At 41.4% G+C, this 27,645-nt stretch overlaps 1 protein-coding gene across 1 annotated transcript; it reads left to right on the top strand.

The window, feature by feature from the left end:
* Window positions 1-2,849: 2,849 nt before the first annotated feature.
* On the top strand, window positions 2,850-13,987 carry LOC143343068 (NAD kinase 2, mitochondrial; the record flags this gene model as incomplete). Its single annotated transcript, XM_076767588.1, has 4 exons — window positions 2,850-3,193; window positions 9,829-9,913; window positions 10,007-10,265; window positions 13,764-13,987. Coding segments are annotated over 4 exons (912 nt in total), but the record flags the coding sequence as incomplete, so codon positions are not given.
* Between the last annotated feature and the right edge of the window lie 13,658 nt (window positions 13,988-27,645).

The following is a 27,645-nucleotide window of genomic DNA, read 5'->3' as shown; positions in this document are numbered from 1 at the left end:
ATATGGTATACAAATAGAATGACTTTAGTATTTTCTATTCGTAAAGGGGTCTTTACTTAAGATATTTAAAAAAATTGATTAGCTTTTCTTTGTATTTATTTAAATTTAACAAAATCCAACTTTAACACCGTTTTACTGAAAACTTCTTTAATTTTGTCGTAAAATATCATTATTTTTTTTCAAAACATCCTAATTTCAAAAATGTTCAACATGATTAATTTGTATACTCAAATGAAGTAAATAGTGTTAAGGTCAATTATTTTACATAGAGTACAGACATAATCTTTAATTGATATTTTTTTAATACAGTCAATTATAATTATTTGGTTTGTTTTCGGAAATAAATTGTTCATAATTAAAGATACATATGTATGATTGATTAGGTTTTTGTTCTATAAGATAAGATTTATTATATAACATTTAATCTTTAATATTTGAAATACGAATTTCTTATGTACTTGGAGGCTACATGATATTAACATTGTTGTTTTGTCATCGTAGCTCTTCAATTTATACATTTCTTCAATAAATCCGTATTTTTATAAGAGAAAAAGTATATGTTTTTTGGAAATATGTCTAAATATATGTATGTGTAATGTTTAAAAAGGCTATTAGCGCCAGTTTTTGAGAAAATAATTTATACAGAAATGCCTCCTTTTACACCTATAGACGGCCCCTTAAGTATTGAATACAAAACTATTATTTTCCGCTGTTTATCATAATCTTAATATTTTAAAAACTATAATAAATATTTCTAGTAATCTTAACTGTTACAATCAAAATAATGAAGTTAAAGTTGTAGGATAAGAATTATTTTCTCGATTCTATGTTTTATTACAACAATGACAGAAATTTTTTTTCGCGATCAATAACCACCATCGACGAGAAAAATTTATTTCGGTCACTCATAACGGTTATATGTACCAATGTTAACCATTTTACATTACTTTCCTCTACTATTGTTCGTTTTATATTATTGATACTGGTCATTAGTAGTTCTAACCAACAGATATATTATTCATAATAATAAAACATAAATTACAGCGTAAAACAGAAAAATTCTGATCGTTGAATATAATTGAAACAATCTTTCCATCATAAACGATTTTTCTGTAAACAAAAAACTTTGGAAACAGTATTTTCTGTCACGTTGTTTCTTAAAAAATTTGCTTCATATTTTACGATTATTATCCTTGAATTAAGTAACAAGCAATTTTTTGTTAATAATTTTTTTCATAAAATCTTTATGATAATTGGGGAATGTTTAAAGAAAATAATTGCCAAAACAAAATTTTGTTTTTCCTTCTTAAAAATTTCTATGTGCCAATTGAACCACAGTAGTATACCGCCCCATCACTTTATATATAGTTATAAATAATGATAATAGATGATATTACCGGTATGTCAAGCGTTGTTTCTGTAGAAACCAATATAATTGTAAATGTCTTATAAAGTCTGTTCGGCCACTCACGGGAAAAATTTTAATGAGGGATTCTAGAGGCCAAAATAAAACGAAAATCAAGAATACCAATTTGTTGATGGCTTCGTTAAAAAGTTATTAACAATTAAATTCAAAAATTTCAAATCGTTCTGGAAAAATTATTTTCGGTTGTGGAGGTCAATTACAATCATTTTTGGCCATTACACATACCCCTGAAATCCTACCCACTTTCGAGAAAAAAATTTGAGAAAGTACTGAAATTTTTCGACGAAAAAAAAAAAATTTCAAATCGTTCTGGAAAAATTATTTTCGGTTGCGGGGGTCAATTACAATCATTTTTGGTGAATAGACATACCTCCGAAATCTTACGCATTTTCGAGAAAAAAATTTAGCACGGCCGGAACTTTAAACGTTAATAACTTTTTAACGAAGGCTCCATCAACAAATTAGTATTCTTGATTTTCGTCTTATTTTGGCCTCTAGAATCTTCCATTAAAATTTTTCCCAGGTGTGGCCGAACACCCTGTATATGATATAATAAAATAAATTCCTGCTATATCACGTAGTAGAAAATGATAAGGTTAGATTAATGAAATATACTTTTAGCTTTTTACGATTTCTATGTTTTGATATTTTTAAGTAATTTGTGAAGAAACAGGTTTAGCCTTTTAGATGACGCGTCTGGATACGTTTCACACACGTTGCAGTTTTCATCTTCAAGACTGGGGACTGGTTTGAGCCCTCTGTTCTTTGGAAGTCCTTGTGGCATACAACTACTTGACCGACCACCTATTCTTATACAGCGTATTCTGCATCTATATGTCAAAAAATGGGGAGATTCTAGGGGAAACTTCGTTTAAAAATTATTAACATTTAAAGATGCGCCTGTATGACGGCAATCTGCGAACAACTGCGTGCGCACGATAGGTTGAGGCAGGTCATTTCTAATGGTTCTGATTTAGCATGAGAAACTTCACTTACCGACATATCGACAGCCTTACATTTTTATGTTAACTCAGGGAAACACAAACACGTTACGTTGAATGAGATTCAACCTGTCTTGTGAAAATCCAGAAGGGCATATCAAAATTAGCCCAATGAGATTTTCACAGAGAGAGACTGAATGCCACTTTCAATACACAATGTTGTGCACAAAAATCACCCACACGCGAGCATACATGCGCCACAATTGGACTCGTATAGATTCAGGCCATGAAAGCCTTAAATCTCAAGTGAAAAATTCTGTAATGTATTCAGGTTAATGCAGTCTGTGTGACACGTAACGATAAAAATAAATCAATTTTCTTCCTCTTGAAAAATGTGATTCTCGGAACGCACATTGTTTTTTTACAAAGACTTCTCAATTGTTATTTTTGGTTTCTGAATTATTCGTGATTTTAACGTTTACATTTCATTATTTAGGATAATCGATGCAATGAAATATGTGAATTGGGCAGATTTGGTGATCCCCATCGGCGGAGATGGCACATTCCTCCTAGCGTCTAAGTTGATTAAGGACAACACAAAGCCTGTGTTCGGCATCAATCCAAATATCTTCAGTGGAAGTAACATATTTACTCTTCCACCCAAGTATGCAGTGAATATCGGGAGTATATTTGAAAAACTCCATTCAGGAGAATACACGTTATTGATGCGGAGTCGCATACGAACTGTAATGAATGGGGAGGGACTTTACAGTCGACCTTTTCACATACACGAGAAGAGTCGTAGACATGGAGAGAGAAGAATCGAGTGGGTGTATTACAGAAAAATTATCTTTTCTGATCTAAGCTTGTTTTTTCTACTGGAAATCAATATGTACATTTTTATTCGTTGCAACGGGATGCCTATGACGAAGGAAATGCGGTCGTAACTCTCATTTTCTTCTTTCTTAACATTTACAACGATTCGAAAGACATACTAACGTCCGTAGGTATTTAATCCTTTGCTCTCGGATACTTATTCTGAGGGGGCATAAATAAAAATAACTCAAATGTTCCTTCTAACAATAAGAAGAAGTAAGAAGGAAACTTTTCAAAAAACATATATTTTCTGGAAGTTTTTCATTCACATTGCACTAAAGAAAAAATGAAGAAATGGAAAATATGTCTAAATACATACACGTAAGAGATTAGTTCTCTTTTCAAATTAGCTATACCATTTGCATCATACGATATAGCATGATACTTGTATGTTCAAATAGAGAAACTAGGTGAAAAACGACAAACAAATTATTATTGTGTTCCAACAAACCTGTATTGCATACCAGTGATCGTTTCAAACGTTATCATACATTAGAAAAAATATAAGATGTAAAAGTGCAATTTTTGTTTCATAAATAAGTTCTATAAGATTGTAAGAGAAATATCAAACAAATAAATAATTGGTGTTCGAGCTGTTGGTAGGTGATCCGGAAAAGTCTCCGAGTACAAAGAATTAATGGATACAGTAGTGTTTTCTAAAGTAAAGGGTGCGATCTCTACATAATATTGTGTTACAAGCCCTAAGCTTGATGTCTCCACATTTGGAAACATTGTTGAATACCCATTGATTTCAGACAGAATTTTTTGTAAATAACGGCGCATATTTGATACATCTAGTCTAGTATTATTTGGTAGATACCAGCCGGTCGCAGCATAATCTCGTATAAACACCAGCGCATCATCGTTAGTCATAGGCATCGACATTACGACTTAAATACACTTGGCCGTTAGAAAATTTTGAACTACACCTTCTCCAATTCTTTCTATGAGTCTTTCTGTGAAGCATGTTGTATATACAGGGTGTTCGGCCACCTCTGGGAAAAATTTTAATGGGAGATTCTAGAGGCCAAAATAAGACGAAAATCAAGAATACCAATTTGTTGATGGAGGCTTTGTTAAAAAGTTATTAACTTTTAAAGTTACGCCCGTACTGAATTTTTTTCTCAAAAATGCGCAAGACTTCGGGGGTATGTCTATTCACCAAAAATGATCATAACTGACCCCTGTAACCGAAAATAATTTTTCCAGAACGATTTGAAATTTTTTTTTTCGTCGAAAAATTTCACACATTCTCGAATTTTTTTCTAGAAAGTGGGTAGGATTTCGGGGGTATGTCTATTCACCAAAAATGATCGTAATTGATTCTCGCAACCGAAAATAATTTTTCCAGAACGATTTGAAATCTTTTTTTTTGGCGAAAAATTTAGGCACCTAATTAGATTTTCGGTAAGGAATTTTTTTCTTGAAAGTGCGTAGGATTTCGGAGGTATGTGTAATGACCAAAAATGATTTTAATTGACCACTGCAATCGAAAATAATTTTTCCAGACCGATTTGAAATTTTTTTTTTCGTCGAAAAATTTCACACATTCTCCAATTTTTTTCTAGAAAATAGGTAGGATTTCGGGGGTATGTCTATTCAGCAAAAATGATTGTAATTGATCCCCGCAACCGAAAATAATTTTTCAAAGCGATTTGAAATTTTTGAATTTAATTGTTAATAACTTTTTAACGAAGCCTCCATCAACAAATTGGTACTTTTGATTTTTGTCGTATTCTGGCCTCTAGAATCCCCCATTAAAATTTTTCCCAAGGGGTGGCCGAACACCCTGTATACATAGAACTACTCCGAAAGTTAGACAAAATTTTTTGGTACAACTTCACATGTACTTGAATAAACCACTAATGTTAGTTAGGCTTAACTAACAAAGTTTCAATATTGACCAGAGAATGTAAATAGAACTTACAAGACTGATGATACAAAATATCTCTAATTGCCTAACAGTAAGAGAAAACATTGCAACACTACATGATCAGTGTCCTGTATACGGACATTTGAAATCTTTAACTCAATCTTTAATCCAACTCGCGAAAGGAAAACAACAAAATTATAGTGACCAGATCTACAGTGATCGATCGTGACGATTACATCCCGAGAAAGTTTTTTGATTGCAAACAAAGATTTAGATGCAAAGATTGTCGCGATAAAAAAATTTTAATTAAGTCCGTTAGTCAGCCCTTGCTCTAAAATGAGGCTTCAGGTGTCACAACACATAGTTTTCTTAAATCTTTCACTGAAATCCATGAAAGAAATAGGAAGAGATACGATTGAATTAGAATTACACATTCATTTGTTAATTACATCAACCTTATTATCCAGAACACCAATATAAGATGGAATCCAACAGAGATGAACAAACTAAAGTCCTCGTTACGTTTATTTTGAATGGAGTCTAAATATTTACAAATGATTTAGCTAATGGTTTATATACCGTAAAGATACGGTAAGGCGTTTGGATTATTTTATTATGATGGTCTCCATTATGTTTGTAGAAAACCACAAAAAAGGATTGAAACATCACATTATAATAAACATTTTTAATGAAGGCTAACATCACAGACCATATCACTAAACAATTAATCTAAACCTAAAATCAATCTAAAATCCTCAATTTTAAAAGTAATCACCGTTTAATATTTTATACCAAATTTTTATACTTTGTATTTATCAATCAGTGTTTACATAAAAAAATAATATATCACAATATTATTAAAAAAAATGGTAATTAATTATATCATAAATACATGTATCCTTTCGTCTATTTTCGTTGAAATTATTATTTTCTCTTCGATACAATATACGTATCTCTTTTTATCACAGTGTAGTGATTAGTGTACTGCTATAACTAAAAAATTATTTGTAAGATACTTTTAACTATCGTAAAATGAGTTCGACATGGCTGAATTAGCTGTACAATGAAAATATATTTTTAATATTACTAGACAGTATTGTGGTGGACTCCAAAATAGTGCTTCTCAACCTATTACATCTAAGATTCCAACTTTTCCCCCTAAAACGTTAGCAAGAACATAAGTCAAACTTAAAATAAATTTAAATTTCTTAAAGAATCATATATCCATAAACTGATTTTTTACAGAACATTAGTATTCTTTATATTTATATTGGTTACGTCCTATGTATTTCGTTCAACTCAACAGTATGTCTTGAAATATATCAATTACTAACATAAAGCTCGAAATCAGTATGTTTGTAATTTCCTTATATCTTCTACTATTTTTATCCGATCCAAACGAAATTTTGTTTAATTGCTCTTTATTTTCCAACGAAAAGTATAGACTTCTTAATTTGTGGAAATATTAACTATAAAACAGATTACAAGGCTTTAAATGAGTCAGAGGTTCTATATTAAATGACACCTGTGCTGTAAAGATCTACATAATATAAAATTTTAAATCTAAGAAACACACGTACAATTTAGCTTTATTTTAGCTCTAATACAGTAAATATTTAAATAAAATTTTTAAAAAGCTATATTAGAAAGTATGTTAGTTTATACATTAACATGCAACATTTTTTATAATATTTGTAACATTTGTATTTAAAATATAACACGTTAATCACCATGATGGTCACTGGTGATCAGCACTATGAACTTACGACGTGTCGCAAAATCTTTTACAATGGAAGATACTTAATAATTGTAAAATTGTAAATAACGATACTGTTATTGAGAGTATTGTAAACTAACAGATACAGCATTGAATCATTGAATATTTCCGTTTTACACCTTATAATTTGAACAAAAATCGAGAATATCTCTAGATGTGGGAAATAGGCGTGGGACAGTTAAGGACGAAGATCCTCGAGCTTAAAATTTGCATATTTTGAGTGGCACCGTTTGGAATTAAGTTCGTAAGAATGATAAAACAACAATAACGAAGTAATTTACACGGTAATGTTTTGTTTAACGGAGTTCTTTCACTGGGTAGTCTATTCTCTTAAGTTTTAAGTAAGCTACGCGTATCGTCGATTCTATGTTTTCATAAAGACCATAATGTGTCTTCATTTCGCAATTGGTTCTCCCCGCCAAGTAGTTTCAAGTTATAGCATCGCACGCATTAGAACTTCGGCAGTTATAACTTGTAAATTATAATATCTGAGCAGTTACTGCGCTCACAAAGAAGTTGTAACTTTTTGATTGTGTACGACGGGTGCTTCACAAGAAATCGTAATTTAAACAAGAAAAAAATTCTAATTTTAACTCGTTTATAACCGGCTGCAGTTTTAATGACTACATGAATAAATTTTTTTTTTCGTCAAAAAATTTAGGCACCTAATTAGATTTTCGGTATGGAATTTTTTTCTCGAAAGTGCGTAGGATTTCAGGGATATGTGTAATGACCAAAAATGATTGTAACTAACCCCTGTAATCGAAAATAATTTTTCCAAAACAATTTGAAATTTTTTTCCCCGTCGAAAAATTTCACACCTTCTCGAATTTTTTTCTAGAAAGTGGCTAGGATTTCGAGTGCATGTCTATTCACCAAAAATGATTGTAATTGATCCTCACAACCGAAAATAATTTTTCCAGAACGATTTGAAATTTTTGAATTTAATTGTTAATAACTTTTTAACGAAGCCTCCATCAACAAATTGGTATTCTTGATTTTCGTCTTATTTTGGCCTCTAGAATCGCCCAATAAAATTTTTCCCAAGGGTGGCCGAACATCCTGTATTGTAACAACCCAATAACGATACGTAATACGGTTAACACTAGACTTACGGAAGCCGTCAATTTGAGGGTTGTCAGATTCCATATTTAAAATTGCAGAACGCGTAAATATTATTTTTTAACAACTTATGTTGAATTTGTTTGATGCAATGGCATGAATACATATTCTAATTAAAAGAAAAATCGTATTTTAAGGTAATCATCAACATGAAAGGTATCAATAAATATACGTGCGATCAATGCCCGTAAATCTAGTGTTAAAAAGATTATACATTTAAAATAAACGATATTGTAACAAGATCTGTAATATGCACCATATTCCTGAATTTCCAACAGTTTATATTTATAAACTAGTCTTTACAAGCTTTAAAATAACAACATTTTTATCTCTACATATTGGACCTAATTCAATAGGCAATCTAAAATAATATTATCAAACCTGTTAATAGATCTTATTTAACTTCTTTCCAAGACAATACAAGGTTGTATTTGTGTAAATTAATAATCAACTACGTTTAAACATTTGAGACTCTTGCTTGAGTAAATTCGGTTGCCATTAGTATATGTATAACAGTACAGAATTTTTTAGGACTTTCATTTTCCGTTGATTTTAACTAATTGTTTTTATTAGTTTTCACATCTAGAACAAGTTAGTATTCCATTCGCTGCAGATTTCTCTCATCTATATAGTGAACTTAAAATATTACGACATAAACTAGATTATAAAATATTTTGAAAGTATTTAATGACTGAATTTTGTTCGGTATTTTGAGCAATTTAAATGTATAAACTAAATACTAATGCTTTTATAGTTAACAATTCTAATTTTAAACTAGAAGTAACATGCAATTTACAAACATTTATAGCTGGTTGTCGAAGGTTTCTGGTATTAGAATCAGAATAAAAATGAAAAAATCTATTTGAAATAAAATTTATTTGAAATTAAAAAAAGTTTAGAAGTGACAAATCCAAATAAAATCAATTACAAGTTTATGAATATGGAAATTGTAAAATTAATAAAACTTTTAAAATTAGTTAAATATATATACATATATAAGATAGTAAAACCTATAGCTATTATATTATTGTTTCGCACAAAATACTCACATTTTTTCAGCTTTTGTATTTTGCATTAAAAGACACGTAAACAAATTTATTTGACTTTCAAATAAAAAGTATTCTAATTCTACTCAACCACTCATTTTGAAGAACTTGAAGTCAATTTATTATTGATTTAGAACAATTACTTATAGATTTAGAAAATGGTCTACAATTACGTCCAACGACTGCGAATGTGTTAATACCAGATTTTGTTATGTAAATCCTTGAAAATAAGAATGATAAAAAAAGAAAACAACAATTCTTATGCCTTATTTTTGTCTAAATTTTGTCTTAGGAGTTAAACCTAATTGTAATTCAAAGGTAAAATATGTTTACACCTTAGAGAATCTCAGAGTCTCATTTATATTAAAATTTATAATATGGATGTAATTATTTTAATTGATTAATTACTTGTCAAATGAAATCGTTTCTCATGAAGAATATAATTAATCACGATGTGAATACAGAAAAGAAACAAAAAGTACTCTTAACATTATAATCGTACATTTACATATAATTTTATTAGTACTATACTGGGGAACTGTATACACCAATCACGAAAATAACTAAAAGTAAAGTTCAAATGGTTAAAAAGAACATTAACAAATCATAAATAGTAAAGTCCTGTTTTTCTTTCTTTTAGAAATAGCTAAAACGAAACAAAATGTAGAAAGCAGTATCTCTTTATAGTATTCAATTAATACCACAAAAGTAGAATTTCAAAAGCGAAATGAACAATGAATATTAAATTAAAATAATTTAATTTGCAGAACTCTTATACGATCGTCTCAAAGAAAAATAGCTGACGCTCTTCAACCACGCCAAAGAAATTTGCCTTGGTTGGCACTGAACGAAGTTAAGTTTCTGTTTCAAACTTCTCTTGCGATTAGTTTGTTTGTGAAAGTTTAAACGTTCTGAAGTAACTAATACTTTCCATGCAACATTCAGGTATTCATGGGAGAATTTTTGGCAGCAAGACCAATAACGTTAGTCATCCAAGTCGAAGATCTAGAGTCACATATGATCCGATCTTCGGGTATATGCGTTTGTACTGGCTCGGGATCCAGGTCCTGGTACAAATCTATGAATCATCGACCTCCTAATACCATTCAAAAAATCGTTGAAATAGCTACAGGCAAAAAATTGAACCCCGAAGAAATCAATGATTTATTGTATAAATACCAGCAAGCTCTTTTGTATCCTCCAGGTAGGTAGGTCGTAGAATATTTTTATTGGAGCTGTTGCTACTGCTCGGATTTACGGATATCAAAGTTTTGTTTATTCGAGTTTCGAGTATTCGAGTACTTGGATACCTACAGATTTGGATATCCGAGTATCTGAATATTCGAACTTACGTGTTAGATTGAAACATTCGGATATTTGGTCGCGATCTTTTCTCGTAACCCTAGGACGTTTAAGACCTTAGAAGATTTAGGGTCAACTTAAGGAGGTATTGCTGTCTAGACTGTCAATTTCACGGCCCTTTTCGTGATTTTTTTTCTAATGTTAGGTAGGCTGTTTTGTACTGAGACTTTGTAGATATATTTATTCATCTCATAAGCATATACAATATTTTTTTCATGGAAAAATATTAAAAATCGTGGGAATTATAACTTCTTATTTAATGACCCTTTTGGAAAAGGTGCTCCAATGGCTTCCAAGATTCCAGATAATTTGAAACAGAGGGGGTTAGAGTATCTTCATAAGGAAGGTTGTAGTTATAGCAGCAACTAGGGAGAAGTGAAAATCCTGATAAATAAAGAAATGGCGACGCTTCAAGTTTCGAATTTCTATTTGTTAATCGTTCGTTTATCTTTAGCGTATAAAAAAAAATAGTAAAACTCAATATTTTTTTAAATCCCTTGTTCCAGCTATAGAGGCGTGTCTACTGAATATTCTCTTCAAATTTGAAGTTAATCGGTCTGCTAGATCTTGAAATATCATGTAAGCCAGTTTAAATGCGTTTTTTAAAACAAGAAGCTATAACTCTCGCAATTTTTAATATTTTTTTATGAAAAAAATACTGTACATACCTATAAGACGAATAAATATATCTGCAAAATGTCACTACAAAACAACCTACCTGTCGTTAAAAAAAAAATCACAAAAAAAGGCCGAAGATATGACAGCCTAGACAGCAATACTTCCTTAAGGGACAGTCATGTTGTGTTCACATAAGGGAAAATGGTAAAAATTTCATTTTATTCTGTTCGATTCATATCTATTTATAGTAAAGTAATATGAAACATTTAGATATTATTAGAGAAATAAAACATTAATGTAAAACATATTACAAGAGAAAACAAGTAAGAATACATATTTGACAGAAAAATACTCGTCATACAAAACTAACAGATATAATTTATATATTTGGTTTATTTAATAGAAACGCGTGTTTGTTTATTTAAATTCTTCACTATGCTGTTCATTGCATTCGAAACGGACATTTCTATTTATATTGTGCTTGCCACAAATGTATTTGAAACATTTGAAACAAATTGTTAAAAAGCTGATGCTTTTAACGACGAAGTACGGATAAAGGGATCGGAGTTTATGTGGGAAGTGAATGGGACGCGTTTGATTTTCTTTTCAAAAACGTTTATTATAAAAATGAAAATAAAAATAAACTATTGGAAAATCAAATTGTGGTGAAAAATAATCAAATAGAACCGGAGAACAGAGCCGGCTGTTTAAAATCCCAGGCCGCTCGTCGAATTCGCCGTGTTGTAATAGGCCAGGATTCCTATGAATAGAAAAATACGGCTATGTGTTAACACACGTAAACACGTTACACGTATATTCGCCGCGCTTGTGTCCTCACGCTCCTGGTTTCGTTATTCGAATGTACAGGAGCGGAGAATTTCGCTCGTTCGTAATATACGAACTCGCTAGTGAACTGTATTTAATTTTCTGGCGTGAAAAGAATTAAACTTCTTTTCTTTGCCGATTTTTGTCGATTGCCTAGTGGATGGGGATGCAAGTGGAGGTTGTAAGGCTCCAAATGCACTGATCCCGTGAGTATGCCCACTGAGTCTGTGCGTCGAGTCGCACTGCAGTGCAACGGTACGACCGTCGATCTGCGGCTTCTCTTAAACGTTCCAACAGATGACCTATTAGCCGAGAATTGCACTGCGAAGCCCGGCTGCACGTTGTTCACTGCACGAATGCACCACTCGACGTGATTCGTTGCAGTATTTTGAACTACGTGAGGGCCTGACCCACGACTCCATTACCTCTCCGCACAGGTGTTCCTCTAAGCGTTACACCGGCGGGATCTGTAGAAGTAAGGAGGCAAAGACCGAATGTCAAACGCCCTAAGTGGACGTTGACCTGACTGCAGTGAGCCCACCTGGAGGTTCACCACGTAGGTGCCTCCCTTCGGTGTCTCCTAAGCCGAATGGCAATCACAAAGAAGTTTGGACGTTATCCGCCCACTTCTTTGTGTTTCAAACGTTTATACGCTTGAAACGACCGGTCAATACTGCACAAGGAGGGTCGAACACCTTCTTGGTGTATTCTCGATATCTCCAAAATAAGCAGTATTGAAAGACTGGAAGCTCGATTGGGAATTTCCCGAACGAAACTTCTGGATGCTCTTGTACGAATCGGAATTCGATTCGTTTAACAAGCAAAGAGTGAATTAATTGTCACGTTTTTGCGAGCTTTAACGAATTCTCAGCTGTGCGAGGTCAGTCAGTGGACCCGCACCAGACTGAACATCTGCTCGTTGCACCCTTTTTTCAATAACAGTCTATTCGCTTTTCTTAAGAATTTCTTTCTCAAGTCTCGCTCGAGTTCTGTTCGGACGCGATCGGTCTCTCTCAGAAATCGTTGTAAGACTGTCTGGATTGACAGTCGAAGACGTCGCCGTGGTACGCTGTCTAAATTTCGGCAGTCTATCTTTGTCTAATTATCTGCACGCTACTCTCTCACGATACTGACGTCATCAACACCGTTGGCACACTCGAATCGAAGGCAATGAGCCATTATCGATGACAGAAAAACTAGTAATACACACGTTTTTCTATCACTGCTTGCTGTACAAATCCTATTAGAGATAATTTCCTAAGTATTGTACGCTAACAAGATTAACGGTAATTGCGGCCGAGAATAATCGCTCGACATTATGCAATCTTTAAACACAAATAATGGCTGTTTTTACTAATTTTGATATTATTTCTCATTTGCGGCATCTCTTCTAGCCGAATAATAGACATTTTTTTCCAAGGATAGTTTCAATTGCATTTTGAACATGTCTTTTAAGCCGAGTAGTATTTTTTCCTCTTTCTTGTACTAAAGGAGATATAACTGGAAGTTCGAACTGTTGCAGAAACAATCGTCTTCGGTGTCCTTTAGAAAACATAGCTACCTATCATAAACCCACATAACTTTATAGGTACATGGTTCAAGATTACATTTTATTAAAGCTCAATGGTTAATTATATTACAATAATAACGAAGGGAAGGTCATTTTATGTCAACATAAAATAGAAATGCTAATGCCAGAAAAAAATGAATATTATAACGATATTCAATATATCTGTTTAGGTTCAGGTAATAACTTTCTGAAAATAAACTGAAAATTTTTCATTTATCGGTCGAAAATTCTTGCGTATTGATCGAAACTATTGAGAAATATTAATCTCTTCGAGAAACAAAGTGCTAGATCATATAGAATAATAATTTATGTTTCAATACTTTGCAGAAGATTCACGAATGACGTATATGGTACGTGAGATAATCTATAATACGCGTTCCATGATGTGTTTTCCGGAAAATCAAAAATGCAATAAACTGACTGTGAAATCCTGCGGCTTCGACGCTGGACTGGTAATAGACGGAAGTATTTCTTTGCCTTTTAACGATGGAACAAGTGCCTCTTTTGAAATCAAACCCGAGTACTCTCTTAAGCAAATTGTTGTCACATAATATGTACCTACTTGAATTGCTGTTTGGTAAAAGCAAGCATTCTCTTTAAATTTATTTTAAACACTTTGACCATTGATTATTATGATCATCTTCGGTAAAAAGATATTTAGTCTACTAATCTAACAAAAAAAAATTATTTTGAGGAATATGACAAAAATTTTACAAGCTTTTGCCCACAATAGTTCTAGATTTTGTGAACTGTATTATGATTATATACTTGCATTAGTTACTTACGTAAAATAATTTTTTTCTTTGATAATTATAAAAAAGAATATTTAAAACATATTGTAAATTGTAGATTGTATATTGTATGTACATACATATAGAGAGTGTTCTGCAAAGTGTAATATTATGGAGCAAACGGTAGCATTACATCAAGAAGTTATCTACAAGAGTCGTAAAAATGATGGATCGAAATTAATAATAAATTCAAAGAAAATGCTTGATATGATATTTGTGAACACTAATACTTTCTTGTCCAATACTCACGATATTATTGTGCGGATCGGATGGTAAAAGAAAATGATTACACCGGTTTACCTTTTGACATTATATTATTAAACAATATATTATTGTGCACATGGCAAATAATATTATATTATATATATATTGATTTAATCATTAATCATATATTGAATATTCATTTGTTTCTAACGCAATAAATCTAGTTTGTGCAAACTGAATTTGTGGCAATCTACCCTTTAATGTCCTAACTAATTAATAAGTTATGGGTCCAGAAGTGCTATTGAAATGATAGTTTTTGAAATTTTTAAAGATATTTTAAAATAACAAACAAGTGTCATGTCCAACGATTCAGCCAGCCACGTGCAATAGTGCAAAAGAATCAAAATGGGCAGCGAGATCTCGAAAATCGATAAACCCTGTGGGATTGAGAACTGGGGAATATGAAAATTCCAGGTTCGAGTTCTCATAAACGCGCATGTAGCGTTGGAGGTTATGACCGGCGAGTCAGTAAAACTAGAGTTAGAAAGCCAAGACCTAGCAACAATCGCAACTCACCAGAAAGTTTTGAAAGAATGGAAGAAGCTTGAGAGTTTGGCGCAAGAAACTATAATGACTACGATAAATCAACAATCATTGATACATATCATAAACTGTCAATCCGCAAAGGAGATGTGGGATAGACTCCACGAGATTTACGAGAACAAAAATGAAACTTCCAAGCATATTTTGCAACAGAAGTGGTATACTCTTAGTAGAGACTCTGCCGATGACACTCCTCTGCATATTGTAAAGATTAAAGACCTTGCTTACAGACTGAGTGTGCTCGAAGAGCCAGTGTCAGATAGTATGACCATAACAAAGATTTTAATGACACTTCCGCCTTCTTACAAACATTTTATAACAACGTGGGAATTCGCATCATTAAATCAGCGCACCCTGTCAAATCTAGTGTCGAGTCTCACACTGGAAGAGCTGCGGCTGGATTCAGTCGAAAGCAAGGATAACAGTACTTTCTCTATGAGAGCAAAGAAGCATCCCGGACAAAAGGTCAAGCAGGGTCAGAAGCCTGAGAAGTGTTTTAAATGTGGAAAGCCGGGACACTAGAAGAATGAGTGTCGTTCAAAAGGTCAAACTAAGCCTAATGGATACAGTGAGGCAAGAGGGAGTGCTTTTGTTGATAGCACAATCTGAGCACAAGCTGAGATCCCAAGGAGCTCCGGAGGACTGGTACCTTGACTCTGGCATTGCTAGTCAGCACATGCCGCCGGTACACAACGCCTTTATCAATTATCGGAAGCTGCCTTCATCGATACCAGTAAGAGTTGGTAACGATGAAATAATCCTAGGAAAAGGAGTGGGAGAAATAGATATTCTTAGCTTCAACGGCTCCAAATGGAATCGTAATCACCTCGTTCCAGTGCTTTATGTGCCAAAACTAAAGTATAATCTGTTTTCCATGTCCTCAGCGCTCGACAAAGGTTTGCAGCTTTCATCAGATAACCGGAGATGTGAATTACTCAACGGAGGGAAAGTCGTTGCAGCGGGAGACAGATGTGAGGATCTCTATAAGATGTGTTTCAAATTCTACGTGCCAAATCTTAAGAACGAGTCCTCGGAGTTGGCGAGTGCTAATGTTGGTCAGAGCGGAAATCAGAATTCTTCGCTGAGATTTTGGCACGAGCGCCTTATTCATCAAAACGTTCAACACGTTCGGAAAGTGTTGAAGAATTGGGGTATCAAAGCCGAGACTATGGATGATTGGCATTGTAGTTACAATTTACAATTTTTCATGAACCGCATGCAATTTCTAAAGGACTAGGTCTGGCCGGATGCCGGTTTCAGATTTCTCTGGAAACGGTCCCCGGTTAGACCACCCTCGATGGCAATTGATGTATCGCAAATCCTCACGTGTTGACCACCAAGACTAGGACCGTAAGAACAAGAATGGGTAATAAATTAACCCAGGGATTGTGCAACGGCCTGCAGACCTTGATTTGCAGAATGAAACAAATCAGGCTGTGGGCGTAGCACAATCCAAAAACTGTTCAAAATTCGGATTGGGCAGGACAAGGCTCAATCCGAACATCGACGCCTCCAAGGAGGCACTAAGAGGGAGATTCGAAGTCTTCCTTTAGCACAGAACTCTGGACAAAAATCAGAATTGAATTGGATAGATTCTCGGAACAATTGGAGGTTCATAAGAACTGCTTGCAAAAGAACTTGCACATTTTGAACATCACATCGGACGCGAATAGAACAATATAATCGGACTTCTTAATTTGGACATCAATAAGATTACCTTACAAGTGATCTTACAATCGGACCAATCACACCATCTCTTGTTGATTGTTAGACTTGAAATCTCTTGTTATGGTTTTGTGAATCAAGAAATTGATTTGCTACATAATTAACTCCCCGAACCACCTACGGAATTAATAGAAGTCAAAAAGTGTTTCCAAGTTTTTCTGAAAGCAACAGAAACGCAACTCGGGAGGGGTATTAAAGCTCTCAGGACTGACAATGGACTAGAGTTTGTTAATGAAGAAATGCAGACGATTATGATCAGGCATGAAGTGAAACCTGAATTGTGGGCCGAGGCAGTTCATACGGCTTGCTATGTACTCAACAGAACTAGGACTAGCAGTGTGAAGAATAAGACACCGTATGAGTTATGGTTTGGCGAAAAACCGACGAATCCCGGCTACAGACTTTTTGGCACGGAGGTGTATACTCACATCCCGAAACAAAGACGAAGGAAATGGAATGCAAAAGCCAAGAAGGGCGTTTTGGTCTGGTATGATGATTACACGAAAGGCTATAGGATTTGGTTTCCATCCGAAGAAAGGGTGGAAGTACATGGAGACGTTGATTTCCTGCCAGAGAATGCTGTGCCCAAGGGAGAAGAAAAACATAATAGAAGAGAAGAAAACATACAAATGCCAATGCCAGTTAATGATACAGACAAGAACAGAGCAGAAGACGATATTGGATTAGAGCCTGAATATAGTGATGAAGATTCTTTTCAAGAAGCTCTAGAACAAGAGGGTCCCGATGTGCAACAAGACAAAGATTGGTCGGAAGAGCCGCAGGTCCTGATAGCATTGCAATAAGATCTCAAAAGGCTCATCAGCTTCGACCCAGGAGAAATTTGAAAAAGCCAGAACGACTTAGCGATTATCAACTTGACTTCGAGGAATCGCTCCTTACTGCAGGACAGGAACCAATCTCTTATAAAGGAGCCACAACAAGTGCGGAGCGTGACGCCTGGATGGATGCGATATCCGAAGAGATGGAGTCTCTGCGAAAAAATGAAACATGGAGTTTAGTCGAACCTCCTACAGATGCTAAAATCCTTCAAAATCGGTGGGTGTAGAAACTGAAGCCACCAGTAGGCAATTGCAAAGCGCGGTACAAAGCCTGGTTGGTAGGTTTTCTCAAAGGCCCGGTATGGACTACGAAGAAACAATCAGTCCCGTTGTGCAATACGGATCGATTAGAGCGATCCTGGCCATGACTGCATCATCGGAAATGCAGGTAGTTCAATTTGACATTAAAACAGCCTTCCTACATGGAGATATAGATGCCGAAATCTATATGGTTCAGCCTGAAGGATTTGAAGATGGAACCACAAGAGTTTGTAAACTTGAAAAAGCCTTGTATGGTTTGAAGTAGGCTGCCAGATGCTGAAATAAGAAGTTCACGAACTGTCTGTTAAGATTTAACTTGAGAGCGACCTCGGCGGATCCGTGTGTTTTCATATTACCTGAGAACTGTGAAACACTCATTTTGGCGATACACATCGACGATGGTCTCATTGCCTCAACAAGCAAGAAGGAAATAGATAAACTTTTGAAATACCTAGCGACTGTAATTGAATTAACTGTGTCTACATTAGGTCTGTTTTTAGGAATGGAAATCAAGTCTTTTGCAGATGGTTCGATCTTTGCAAACCAGGCTGCATATACTCAGCGAGTGCTCGATCGCTTCCAAATGAGTGAAGCGAATCCGGTGTCAATTCCAGCAGATCAACATATTGATCTGAGTCTGCAGACTTCAGGGGACGACGACAAGGCGATGAACGTGCCCTACAAGGAGGCAGTGGGCTGTTTGCTGTATTTGGCTACGGTCACAAGGCCGGCCATTGCTTACGCAGAAAACACAGTGAGCCAATATGCAGAATCACCCAAGAAGGTTCACTAGAACGCGATTAAGCGCATTTTGAAGTACATTAAGGGTACTACTGCCTACGGTATCTTCTTTCCTAAGGAAGAGGGAATGCTGACCTTGACCGCGTACAATGATGCCGACTTTGCCGGGGACAAAGCTACAAGCAAGTCCACAACCAGCTACGTAATCCAAGCTTCAAACGCACCGAAAATTTGGGATTCGCAGAAGCAGAAATCCGTAGCATTGCCGACAACGAAATCCGAGTACGTTGCGGCAAGTCAAACGACCAACTTGCTCAAAAGCTCCGGGAGCTGCTGAGCGAGCGGGGTGTCCGGGTCGCCCGGCCCGTGAAGCGCACGGAGATGCGCGTTTGTGGCCTGGACGACTCGGTCACCGCGCAGAATATGTCCCGTGCCCTAGCGAGGGCGGGTGACTGCCCCGAGGGAGACGTGCGGGTCGGAGAGATCCGCAGGTCTCCTTCCAGCCTGGGGTCGGCATGGGCCCATTTTTTTTTTTTTTTGTCGTGTCAATCTTCGAAAGACTCCCTCCCACCTCTTTGGGGAGAGGCGGGAGAGGTGTGTGGAATTCCCCGCGCCCGTAGAATGACGGGCGCGGGACCTACCCACTAAAAACCCCACGGTGACCCTTCCGTACAATTTGGGAGGATACCGGGAATCGCTCGAAGCATTCTTCCGGTATCCTCCCCGTGCCAGCGCATTGCGCCCATCCCCGGGGGGGACAAACGGTCCCCCCGGTAGACACTCTGTCTCATAGTGGCAGGACGGGGCCACTCCATCCCGCCGCCATCCGTCCCGGGGCCGCTCGCAACCGCCTGCGACCCCGTTTCTACCTCTCGGCGGCCGGGAGCTCATGGCCGCTCCAGGCCACCGAGGGTGCCTCCCCGCGGGCCGGACCCACCCGGTCCGACCCTTCGCCGCCTGGCGGGAGGAGGCTCCACTCAGGGCCCCCCTCCCAGCCAGGGTCATCCGCCGCGCAAAGGCGGCCGCCCGCGACGCCTGGCGCTGGGTGACGCCCTCGCGCCACCATACGAGCGCGAACCTCAGCGCGCCGCTGAAGCTCGCGCTCCCTTCCCGCGGCCTCCTTCTGCAGCATTACGGTCTCGCAGAAGGAGGCCACGGCCCTCCACTTCCTCTCGCTGCCGAGCATGGCACGCACCACACCCGGCAGCGAGACTTCCCGTCCTATGACGCCGACCAGGACACGGCGCTCCCCCTCCCACGCGGGGCATACCTGGAGGGTATGATCGGCCGTGTCCTGCTCGGTGTCGGCTCCTTCCCTATCCGGCACAGGTATCTTCCGAAGCTGCCATGCCCGGAAAATACCTGTGCCAGACGGTAAGTGAGGCTTCGATGGCCTCTGTCCAGCCACTCACTCAGGAGTCGCCGAACAGCCCCGACTGTCCGGTGCCACGCGGTTGTCAGGGCCAACCGCTCCTGCCACGCGAGCACCACAAACTGCCGGGCCTGGCGCTTCAAATCGCCCCAAGCAGGTTCCTGCTTTCCCGGGACCGCCTCCACTCCCGCGCGACGGCCGACACGATGACGATACATCATCGCATGTGACCGCGCGAGGAGATCCATGGGCGGCATCCCCGCAAGAACCGTCGCCGCCTCATGCGACACGGTCCGGTAGCCGCGGACGACCCTCAGCGCCATCCGCCTCTGCACCCGACGCCGCATCGTCATGCTGCGCCGGGAGGCCGCCAGGTCGTCCGCCCAGACGGGGGCCCCGTATAGGGCCACCGACTGAACCATTGCCACATAGAGGCGGCGAACTCGTCCCGCCGGGCCCCCCAAGTTGGGGAGGATCCGGCCTAAAGCCGAGACCATCCTCTCCAACCGGGGAACCAGGCAGCGGAAATGCTCCTCGAAGCGCCAGTGGCTATCGAGGATCAGCCCCAGATACCTCATGCGGGGCTTCATCTCGATATCAGCCCCACCCACCCGGATCAGAGGGGGTGGCGGATCCTGCCGTGGTGAATGGAACGCTATCACCTCGGTCTTATGGACCGCCACCGTCATCCCCATCCCCCTGATCCGGTCGACGACGCGTTGCGCCCCCTCCTCGGCAAGGCGCTTGGCCCTCCCCCACTGAGCCCCGACGGCCAGCACCAGTGTGTCATCTGCGTAACACATGGCACTGACGCCGTCGGGGAGGTCGGCCCGCAACACCGCGTCGTACGCGATGTTCCACAGGAGTGGCCCGAGGATTGACCCCTGCGGAACCCCGCAGTACACCTCCCTCCGCATATCACCATCCCGACCCGGATACACGATCCACCTACCGCGGAGATAATCCCCGACGACTGCCCTGAGACATGTAGTGTGTAGCCGTTATTCTGTCCAAGCGCGTTGCCACTTGGGGACTTTGCTGTACCTCAGACCGAAGGTCTATACCAGCAACTACATTTTGCCTGATGTTCGGGCATCTACTTTTCACGCGTCGTTATGCGTTTGGAGGCTAACGACGTCGAAACCTGCTGCCACCTCGAGTCCAACCCAATCACATGAAGCACATGACCTAGCATCCGTTCGAGTACATTTTCAAGCATGGTTCTTAAAGAGAATCCGCAGACTTCTCTCGTTCTGTTACGTAGCGTAGTGCGTTCAATGGCGATTTTGGTTTCGCCCTGCTTTCGTAAGTAGTACCGAGCGCGTATATGTCCGGAACTCCCTGTATAGGTCTTGTGTTACAAGATCGGCTTCGGTCACCGGCCACGGATGGCCAGTTTCTTCAGCCGCTTGTCTCAGGAGTTCTCGCGCGTCTCGGTACCTCCGGCACTCGAATAGGACGTGGTTTGGTGTTTCCACTTGGCCACAGTCGCAATTCTCGTGCGGTACTAAAGCAAATTCTTTGAGCTTGGCTCGGAAATCTCCGTGCCCGCTTAGGAATTGTACCACGTAGTGATCCAAGATCACCCAGCTTGCATTGAGACGGTCAGATACATCAGAGAAGTAGCGGTAGGTGACCCTACCTTTCTCCGATGACGACCATCTCGTTTGCCACATATTCAGAAGTTCCGCTCGCACCAAGGCTTTCGCCTGAGCAGCGGTTACTTCTCCAGCCGCCAAATCGGCTCGACTTATTCGACAATTTCCGACTTCGATATTGATTTGTCTTCTAATCTGGTATGCACACGCGCGCTCCACTAACACCAAGTCTATCGGCATCGTCCCGGCGATCACAGTGATCGCGTCGGTAGATACCGTGCGATAGGCCTTGGTCACGGCAAGCAAAACATGTCTCTGCGCCCTGGCAAGTTTAGTTCTTGTCACAGAGGTGAGCATGTCTACCCATCCGGCGGCGGCGTATGTCGTGATCGGGACGAAGAGACCTTTGTACAAAGTACGCATAGTTCTGTGTCCCAATCCCCAGTTTGATCGAGCAAGTCTTGCTAGCGTATAAAACGTTCGCATGACTTTGGCATTCAAGTATTCGACGTGGGATCTTACTCCCATTCGCGCATCGATGTGAACACCCAAGTACCTTATGGTTTGCTTGAGTGCCACACTTCTCCCGTTTATCTTTATCACAGGAGGTCGTTCTCTATCCAGAGTTCCTTTCAAGAGAATCATCTCGGTCTTAGTCGCGGATAGTGTAAGTTTCTGCGTGGCGCACCACTCAGAAATTGTATCCGCGACTCTTTGCCCTCTTTGCTGCAACTGATTCCTCGAGTTTCCGTAGAATACCACGAGTAAGTCGTCAGCGTAGGCTATTGGCTCGCAAGCCAGGTGTTCGTTTGATAGGAGCTGCAGAACTTCGTCAAAGACTAGGTTCCAGCAGCTCGGACCGAGTATCGACCCCTGTGGGCAGCCCTTGGTGACTTGCTTACGCACATTACCGTGTTTGGAAACTATTGTAACCGTACGGTCAACGAAGTAGTCGACCATGAGTCGATAAAGATTTCGGGGACATCCCCGGCGTTTCAGCTTCTGAAGTATGCTTGGCCACCAAACATTATCAAAAGCTCCGGCGATGTCGAAGGAGAGACCCATCACATATCGTTCCTCTCGCTGGGATATCAATTCCCTGAGCTTCACCACGGCGTCTTCCGTGGATCGTCCAGGCCTGAATCCATATTGCCGATCGGAACTATGTTCTGGGTTTAGGAATATGTTACTCATTCGGTTAAGCATTAGTCTCTCTAATACTTTGCCTAGGATGGAAAGTAGGCATATCGGTCTATACGACTTGACATCCGTTAGTGGTTTATCGGGCCCTTTCAAGATTGCTCTGATCGAGCCGATTTTCCACCTAACGGGGAAGACCCCGTGTGCTAGACACCCGTTGTAGAGTCGAAGTAGAGCACTACGGATGGATCCATAAGCACATTTAACTACCTCGGCCTCTATACGGTCCAGCCCAGGGCATTTGCCTCGCTTTAAGCGCGATACTGCAGCTCCGAGCTCATTCCTCGTGAAGACTGGGCAGTCTTCAGTTGGCGGATCGGTTGCAGCATCAGCTCTGGTGTTTGCTTGCTCCGGCGTTTCATCCGTGGATGAGTCGTCCGGGATTAGCGCCTGTAGGAGCTGCGAGGCAGTCGTTTCCCAGTCAGTCGTATATCCTTCTGGCGTTCGAATGTTTGAGACCGCAGTCTCAACACAGAGTTTCTTTTGGGCGATCTTGTAAACAAGTCCCCATGGCTCTTTATTCCCCTGCTCCGTCACAAAGTTCTGCCAGCTTTGTGCTTTCGCAGCGCGCACTGCGGCTGTGTAGGCGAGTCTAGATGTTCGATACTCAGCCTGCTTTGCCGCTCTCTCCTCCGAGTTCCTCTCGCGCTGAAAGGCTCGTCTAAGTCGATAGACTCGCGCTTTCATTCTCGTCAAATTTTCCGTCCACCATGGGACGGACTTTGAATGCCACTTCTTGGGGCGCATTGAGGCATTGCACGCATCGATGATCGATTTGTCGACCTCTTGTGCTAGATGTTCGACTTCCCTGCGGCAACCAGTGCCGAGGGGTAATTGCCTCGCGCCTTCAAGAAGAACTTGATCAAATCGCTCCCAGTTCGCATGCAACGTGCGGAATCGAGGCTGTGGGCTTCGATTCTCATTCACGTCCGTGAACTGTAAGACAAAATCAATGAGTCGGTGGTCACTGGTGGTCCAATCCTCGTGTACCGTCCAGTTTCGCACAATTGTCGCCATGTCTGGAGTCGATAATGTGACATCGATCCATGACTCACCGGCAGGGCTAGAGTATGTAGGAATACTCCCAGCCTCGTTCAAAATCGTCAAGTCGTGTAATGCGATAAACTCTTCGAGTTTCTCGCCTCGCGTGTCCGGTCGAACGCTTTCTCCCCCCCCAAAGGTGGGATTTGGCATTGACGTCCGCGGCTATCACGACTCGACGGTGTTGGAGAGCATCGAGTGTCCTCTCCAAACGTGCCAGACTTGGTTCAATGTCTTCCGAGCACTGAAAGTACTGGCTCACGAGGTAGAAACTACCGAAGGGTCCGCTAATGCAAACGCAGGAGGTGTGAGTATCACACAGCTGTGTCATTTTTACCACCGAGATGTCCGGGTTTCTGACCACTATTGCGGCCATAGCCCGTTCATTCTCGGCGATCACCTTCGCCGTGAGCCCAAAGCCTGGAATCTGTCCCTGAAATTGGTAAGGTTCCTGCATGAGCAACACGTCGATCTCCTTTGTGTGTATTAGCTCGCTCACCTCACCATGAACAATTAGCGCACGCCGCATATTATGCTGCGCGATGCGCAATTGCCTTAGAGGATTCTCCGGGTCGTTTCTATCCATAATTCGTACGAGATACTGCTAGGTCTAAAGCTGCCTTATAGGCAGGGCAGTTTCTGTCTCGCGACTTATGGTTGTGCTGCTTGCCTCTTGATTTACAGTTCGAGCAAGTAGGGGACTTACTCTTCGCCGTACAAGAGGCAATGGTATGCCCTTCTTCGGAGCAGTGACCGCAAACCTCGTTTTTTGCTTTACAATGTTTGGCCATGTGGCCAAACATTTGACACTTAAAGCAGCGTGTCACCGAAACGTAGTCCTGCACTCTGCATGACGACCACCCCAGGTACACTCTGCCCGAGCTCTTCAGCCGCTGGCGAACCTGCGGACTGACTTCCATGACCCAGTTGGCAGTGTCCTTTTCCTTCGGGCCGGTTGCAAACCGGACCTTCAGGCTGGACGACACATCCCCCTGGGTCATATCGCTGAGGTTTTGCTTCCAGATACTGGAAGAAACCTCCTCTTTCCTCATCGCCTTAGGAACGTCGTACACTATAAGTGTAGGGTTCCTCAAGGTCGGTAGAGTAGCTGAAAGTCCTACTTCTTTCAGCTTCGCGCAGTTGACGAAGGCCTTTAGATCCTCCTTGCGTTCAGTCTCGACGGCTATGCCACCGGAGTGGATGCGTCGGACGGACCTCACGCGGATCTTGGCTTTCGCCGGCTTGACCAGTGACAGAACAGTCTGTTTTGTGACATCACTGTTCTGTCCTTTCCCTTTCGGCGGGAAAATACGCACCACGTGTCGTGGTGGTTTAACCGCTTCCGGGGAAACTCGATTGGCGTCAACCTTTACCGCTTGCGCGTAGGTTGTTGCCGCACGAACTGGTACAGGTTTCACAGTCGGACGGGATCCCGTCGTCTGCGAAACCGTAGGGGCAACCCTCTCTGCGATCCTCTGGGAGGCTCTCACCTCTTGCCGGATCGCCGCGAGCTGTCCTTTTAGGAAAGAGTTCTGCACGAGAACCTCCTGGACTAGCTCGTAGAGAGCTGCCGCGTTGCCTACGATCAAGGCTCCGGTCTCCTTGCTGAGCCTGGATTCTTTTCCAAGACAGCTGGTTCGGATACCCTTGAACAATTTCGAGGCCTCTCCACTGATTTTGTCGAGAGGCCTGTTCAATGGACCAGGTGTCCCCTCCGCCGACACCTTTCCTGGCAACTCCTCGCCGCTTTTTCGGGCTTTTTCCGCCCTTTGCGGCTTCTCCTTCTTCACGACGGTTACCCAACCGTCGCTGTCGACTTGGCCCAATCCTCCGTCCGTGGACGTGGCGTTGCCTTCGGAAGTTGCCTTCGGCTTTTTGGCCTCCGGCTTCTTCGGTGGATTTGTGCGGGGTGGTGTCCCCGGTCCGTCCTTCTTGATATCCTTGATCGGCACAGGGGATATCGTTCCTGCCGGCTTAGGTGGTGAAGCCGTCTTCCGCGTCGAGGGTCTGGTGCAGGGGGGCGTTTTAGCGCCCTTACCCACTTCAACCGCCTTCGCTTTCTCTTTCTTCTGGGGTGGTGAGACCACCCCAGCTTTCTTACTCACCGTTGTCCTACTGGGAGCAACAACAACGGTCTCCTTTCCTCCCTTTTCCCCCTTGCGGGGTACTAAGGCGTCTATTTTGGTTATTTTTACTTTGGGATCCATACTTGTTTGGATACTGTTTCGTCCCGGCGTGTGTCCCGGCCTCCATGGACCCTCAAATGGAACCCGGCTCCGCCTGGGTTAGGACTTGCACCCGGGATATAGTCCGCGAACAAAGGCCGACCGGGCTTTCCCCGGACTCCTAAGTTCACTTCCTCGCCCAATAGAACCCACGAATGGTGTTCCGAGCCGATTGACTAGGCACAGGGCTGCTTTTCTCGCCTAGCCGCCTGTCTAGACGAAGCAGAGGCCAAAGGTACGTGTTGGGCAGCTGCACTCCCGCAGGAGAGAGGGCCCTCAGATCCCAGGATCCTCCTTTCCGCCGACACAGGTCGCCACGCACGGCAAACACGTGGGGAACAAACCTCAAGCAGATGTTCCCTCTGCTTCGCTACGCCCGGTTTCTGCTCCCTGTTTTGCAGGGAACCCGCTGTGTAACTAGGACATGACCTCGGGCATCATGTCCCTGTAGCATTAGCTCCAAGACGTGGGACTCGTCCTTAGCACGACTAGTAGAACTCACTTTGCCATCATCAACTATGCTCTTGACGCTTCAGCGTCCTTTTGCCATCGCCAACGACGGGAGCTGCTGTCAGCAGCGCGACGACGGTCTTACATGTATAAATACATGTTGTCTTTCGTCGTTGGCGTACCTTTCAGTGTTTCGTCATACGCTGCATATCCTTCCTATATGCAGCGTCCGTATGGCAAGGACTCCGAGTCTGACAGAGCCGTACACCACCGGTTTACAGCTCGGAGTTGAGCTGGTCTAGGCGGAGTCTTCTAATGGCCAGGGGAGCGATCCACGTTTCGAGGCCCGTCTCCCTACCTAGGATACTAGCGTGGTTTCCCAGCCGACACCTTCAGGCAGTAAGGAGCAGCTCAGCTACTTCTACGGTGGCCTCCTTCCGTCAATCGTCTGGCATTACGACGTCTGCCACCAGATGTTTTGGTGTGCTGGGTTCTGCCAAGGCCAGCGGCGTATTGCTTTTCCCAGCGGCGTATTGCTTTTGGGGACGCATACAGACGTCGTTTCGTGTCTCATCCTGATCTTGGTTTTTGCTCAACGTGAAAAGGGGGCATATAGCCCCCTTTTTGATTTCTGGTGTCAGGATCGCCTCCTCGGAAAAGCATTAAAGCAAAAAGGGGGCTTAAAGCCCCCTGGTATTAGTTAGGTCTTTCTTGGAGAAGCCCCAGATGTTCGAGTAGGAACTTCGAAAAGTTCCTTAAAGTGAAAAAGGGGCATATAGCCCCTTTTTGTACAATATACCTTCTCCAATAAGCCTTAACGTGAAATGGGGGCCGAAGCCCCCAGGTGTTCAATATACGCTAGTCATAATGCTTCCCCATCTCTCTTTGCTTTCCTGACACCACTCTTTTCTGACATCTCTGTGTTTGCACAGTACGAATGACGGATCACGTCTTGCTCGGGTAGGTGGGGTCGCTACTCCCATACGGTGTGCCCCTGCACCGCCCCTGCCTAAACCAGAGCCCCGTTGGCCGGCATAAATGCCGTTTCCAGCGTCCACCGCGAGGAGGAGGGGTTGGCACATGCGATCCTGGTGCCGTATAGCAAGCTATACGCCCGGACAGCTTCTAGACGCCACTGCCCTGAGACACGGGGGGGCCC

The sequence above is a fragment of the Colletes latitarsis genome, chromosome 6 (assembly GCF_051014445.1).
Source record: "Colletes latitarsis isolate SP2378_abdomen chromosome 6, iyColLati1, whole genome shotgun sequence".
Lineage (NCBI taxonomy): Eukaryota > Metazoa > Arthropoda > Insecta > Hymenoptera > Colletidae > Colletes > Colletes latitarsis.
The sequence above is the reverse complement of the archived record's forward strand: the minus strand, read 5'-3'. Positions and strand labels throughout refer to the sequence as shown.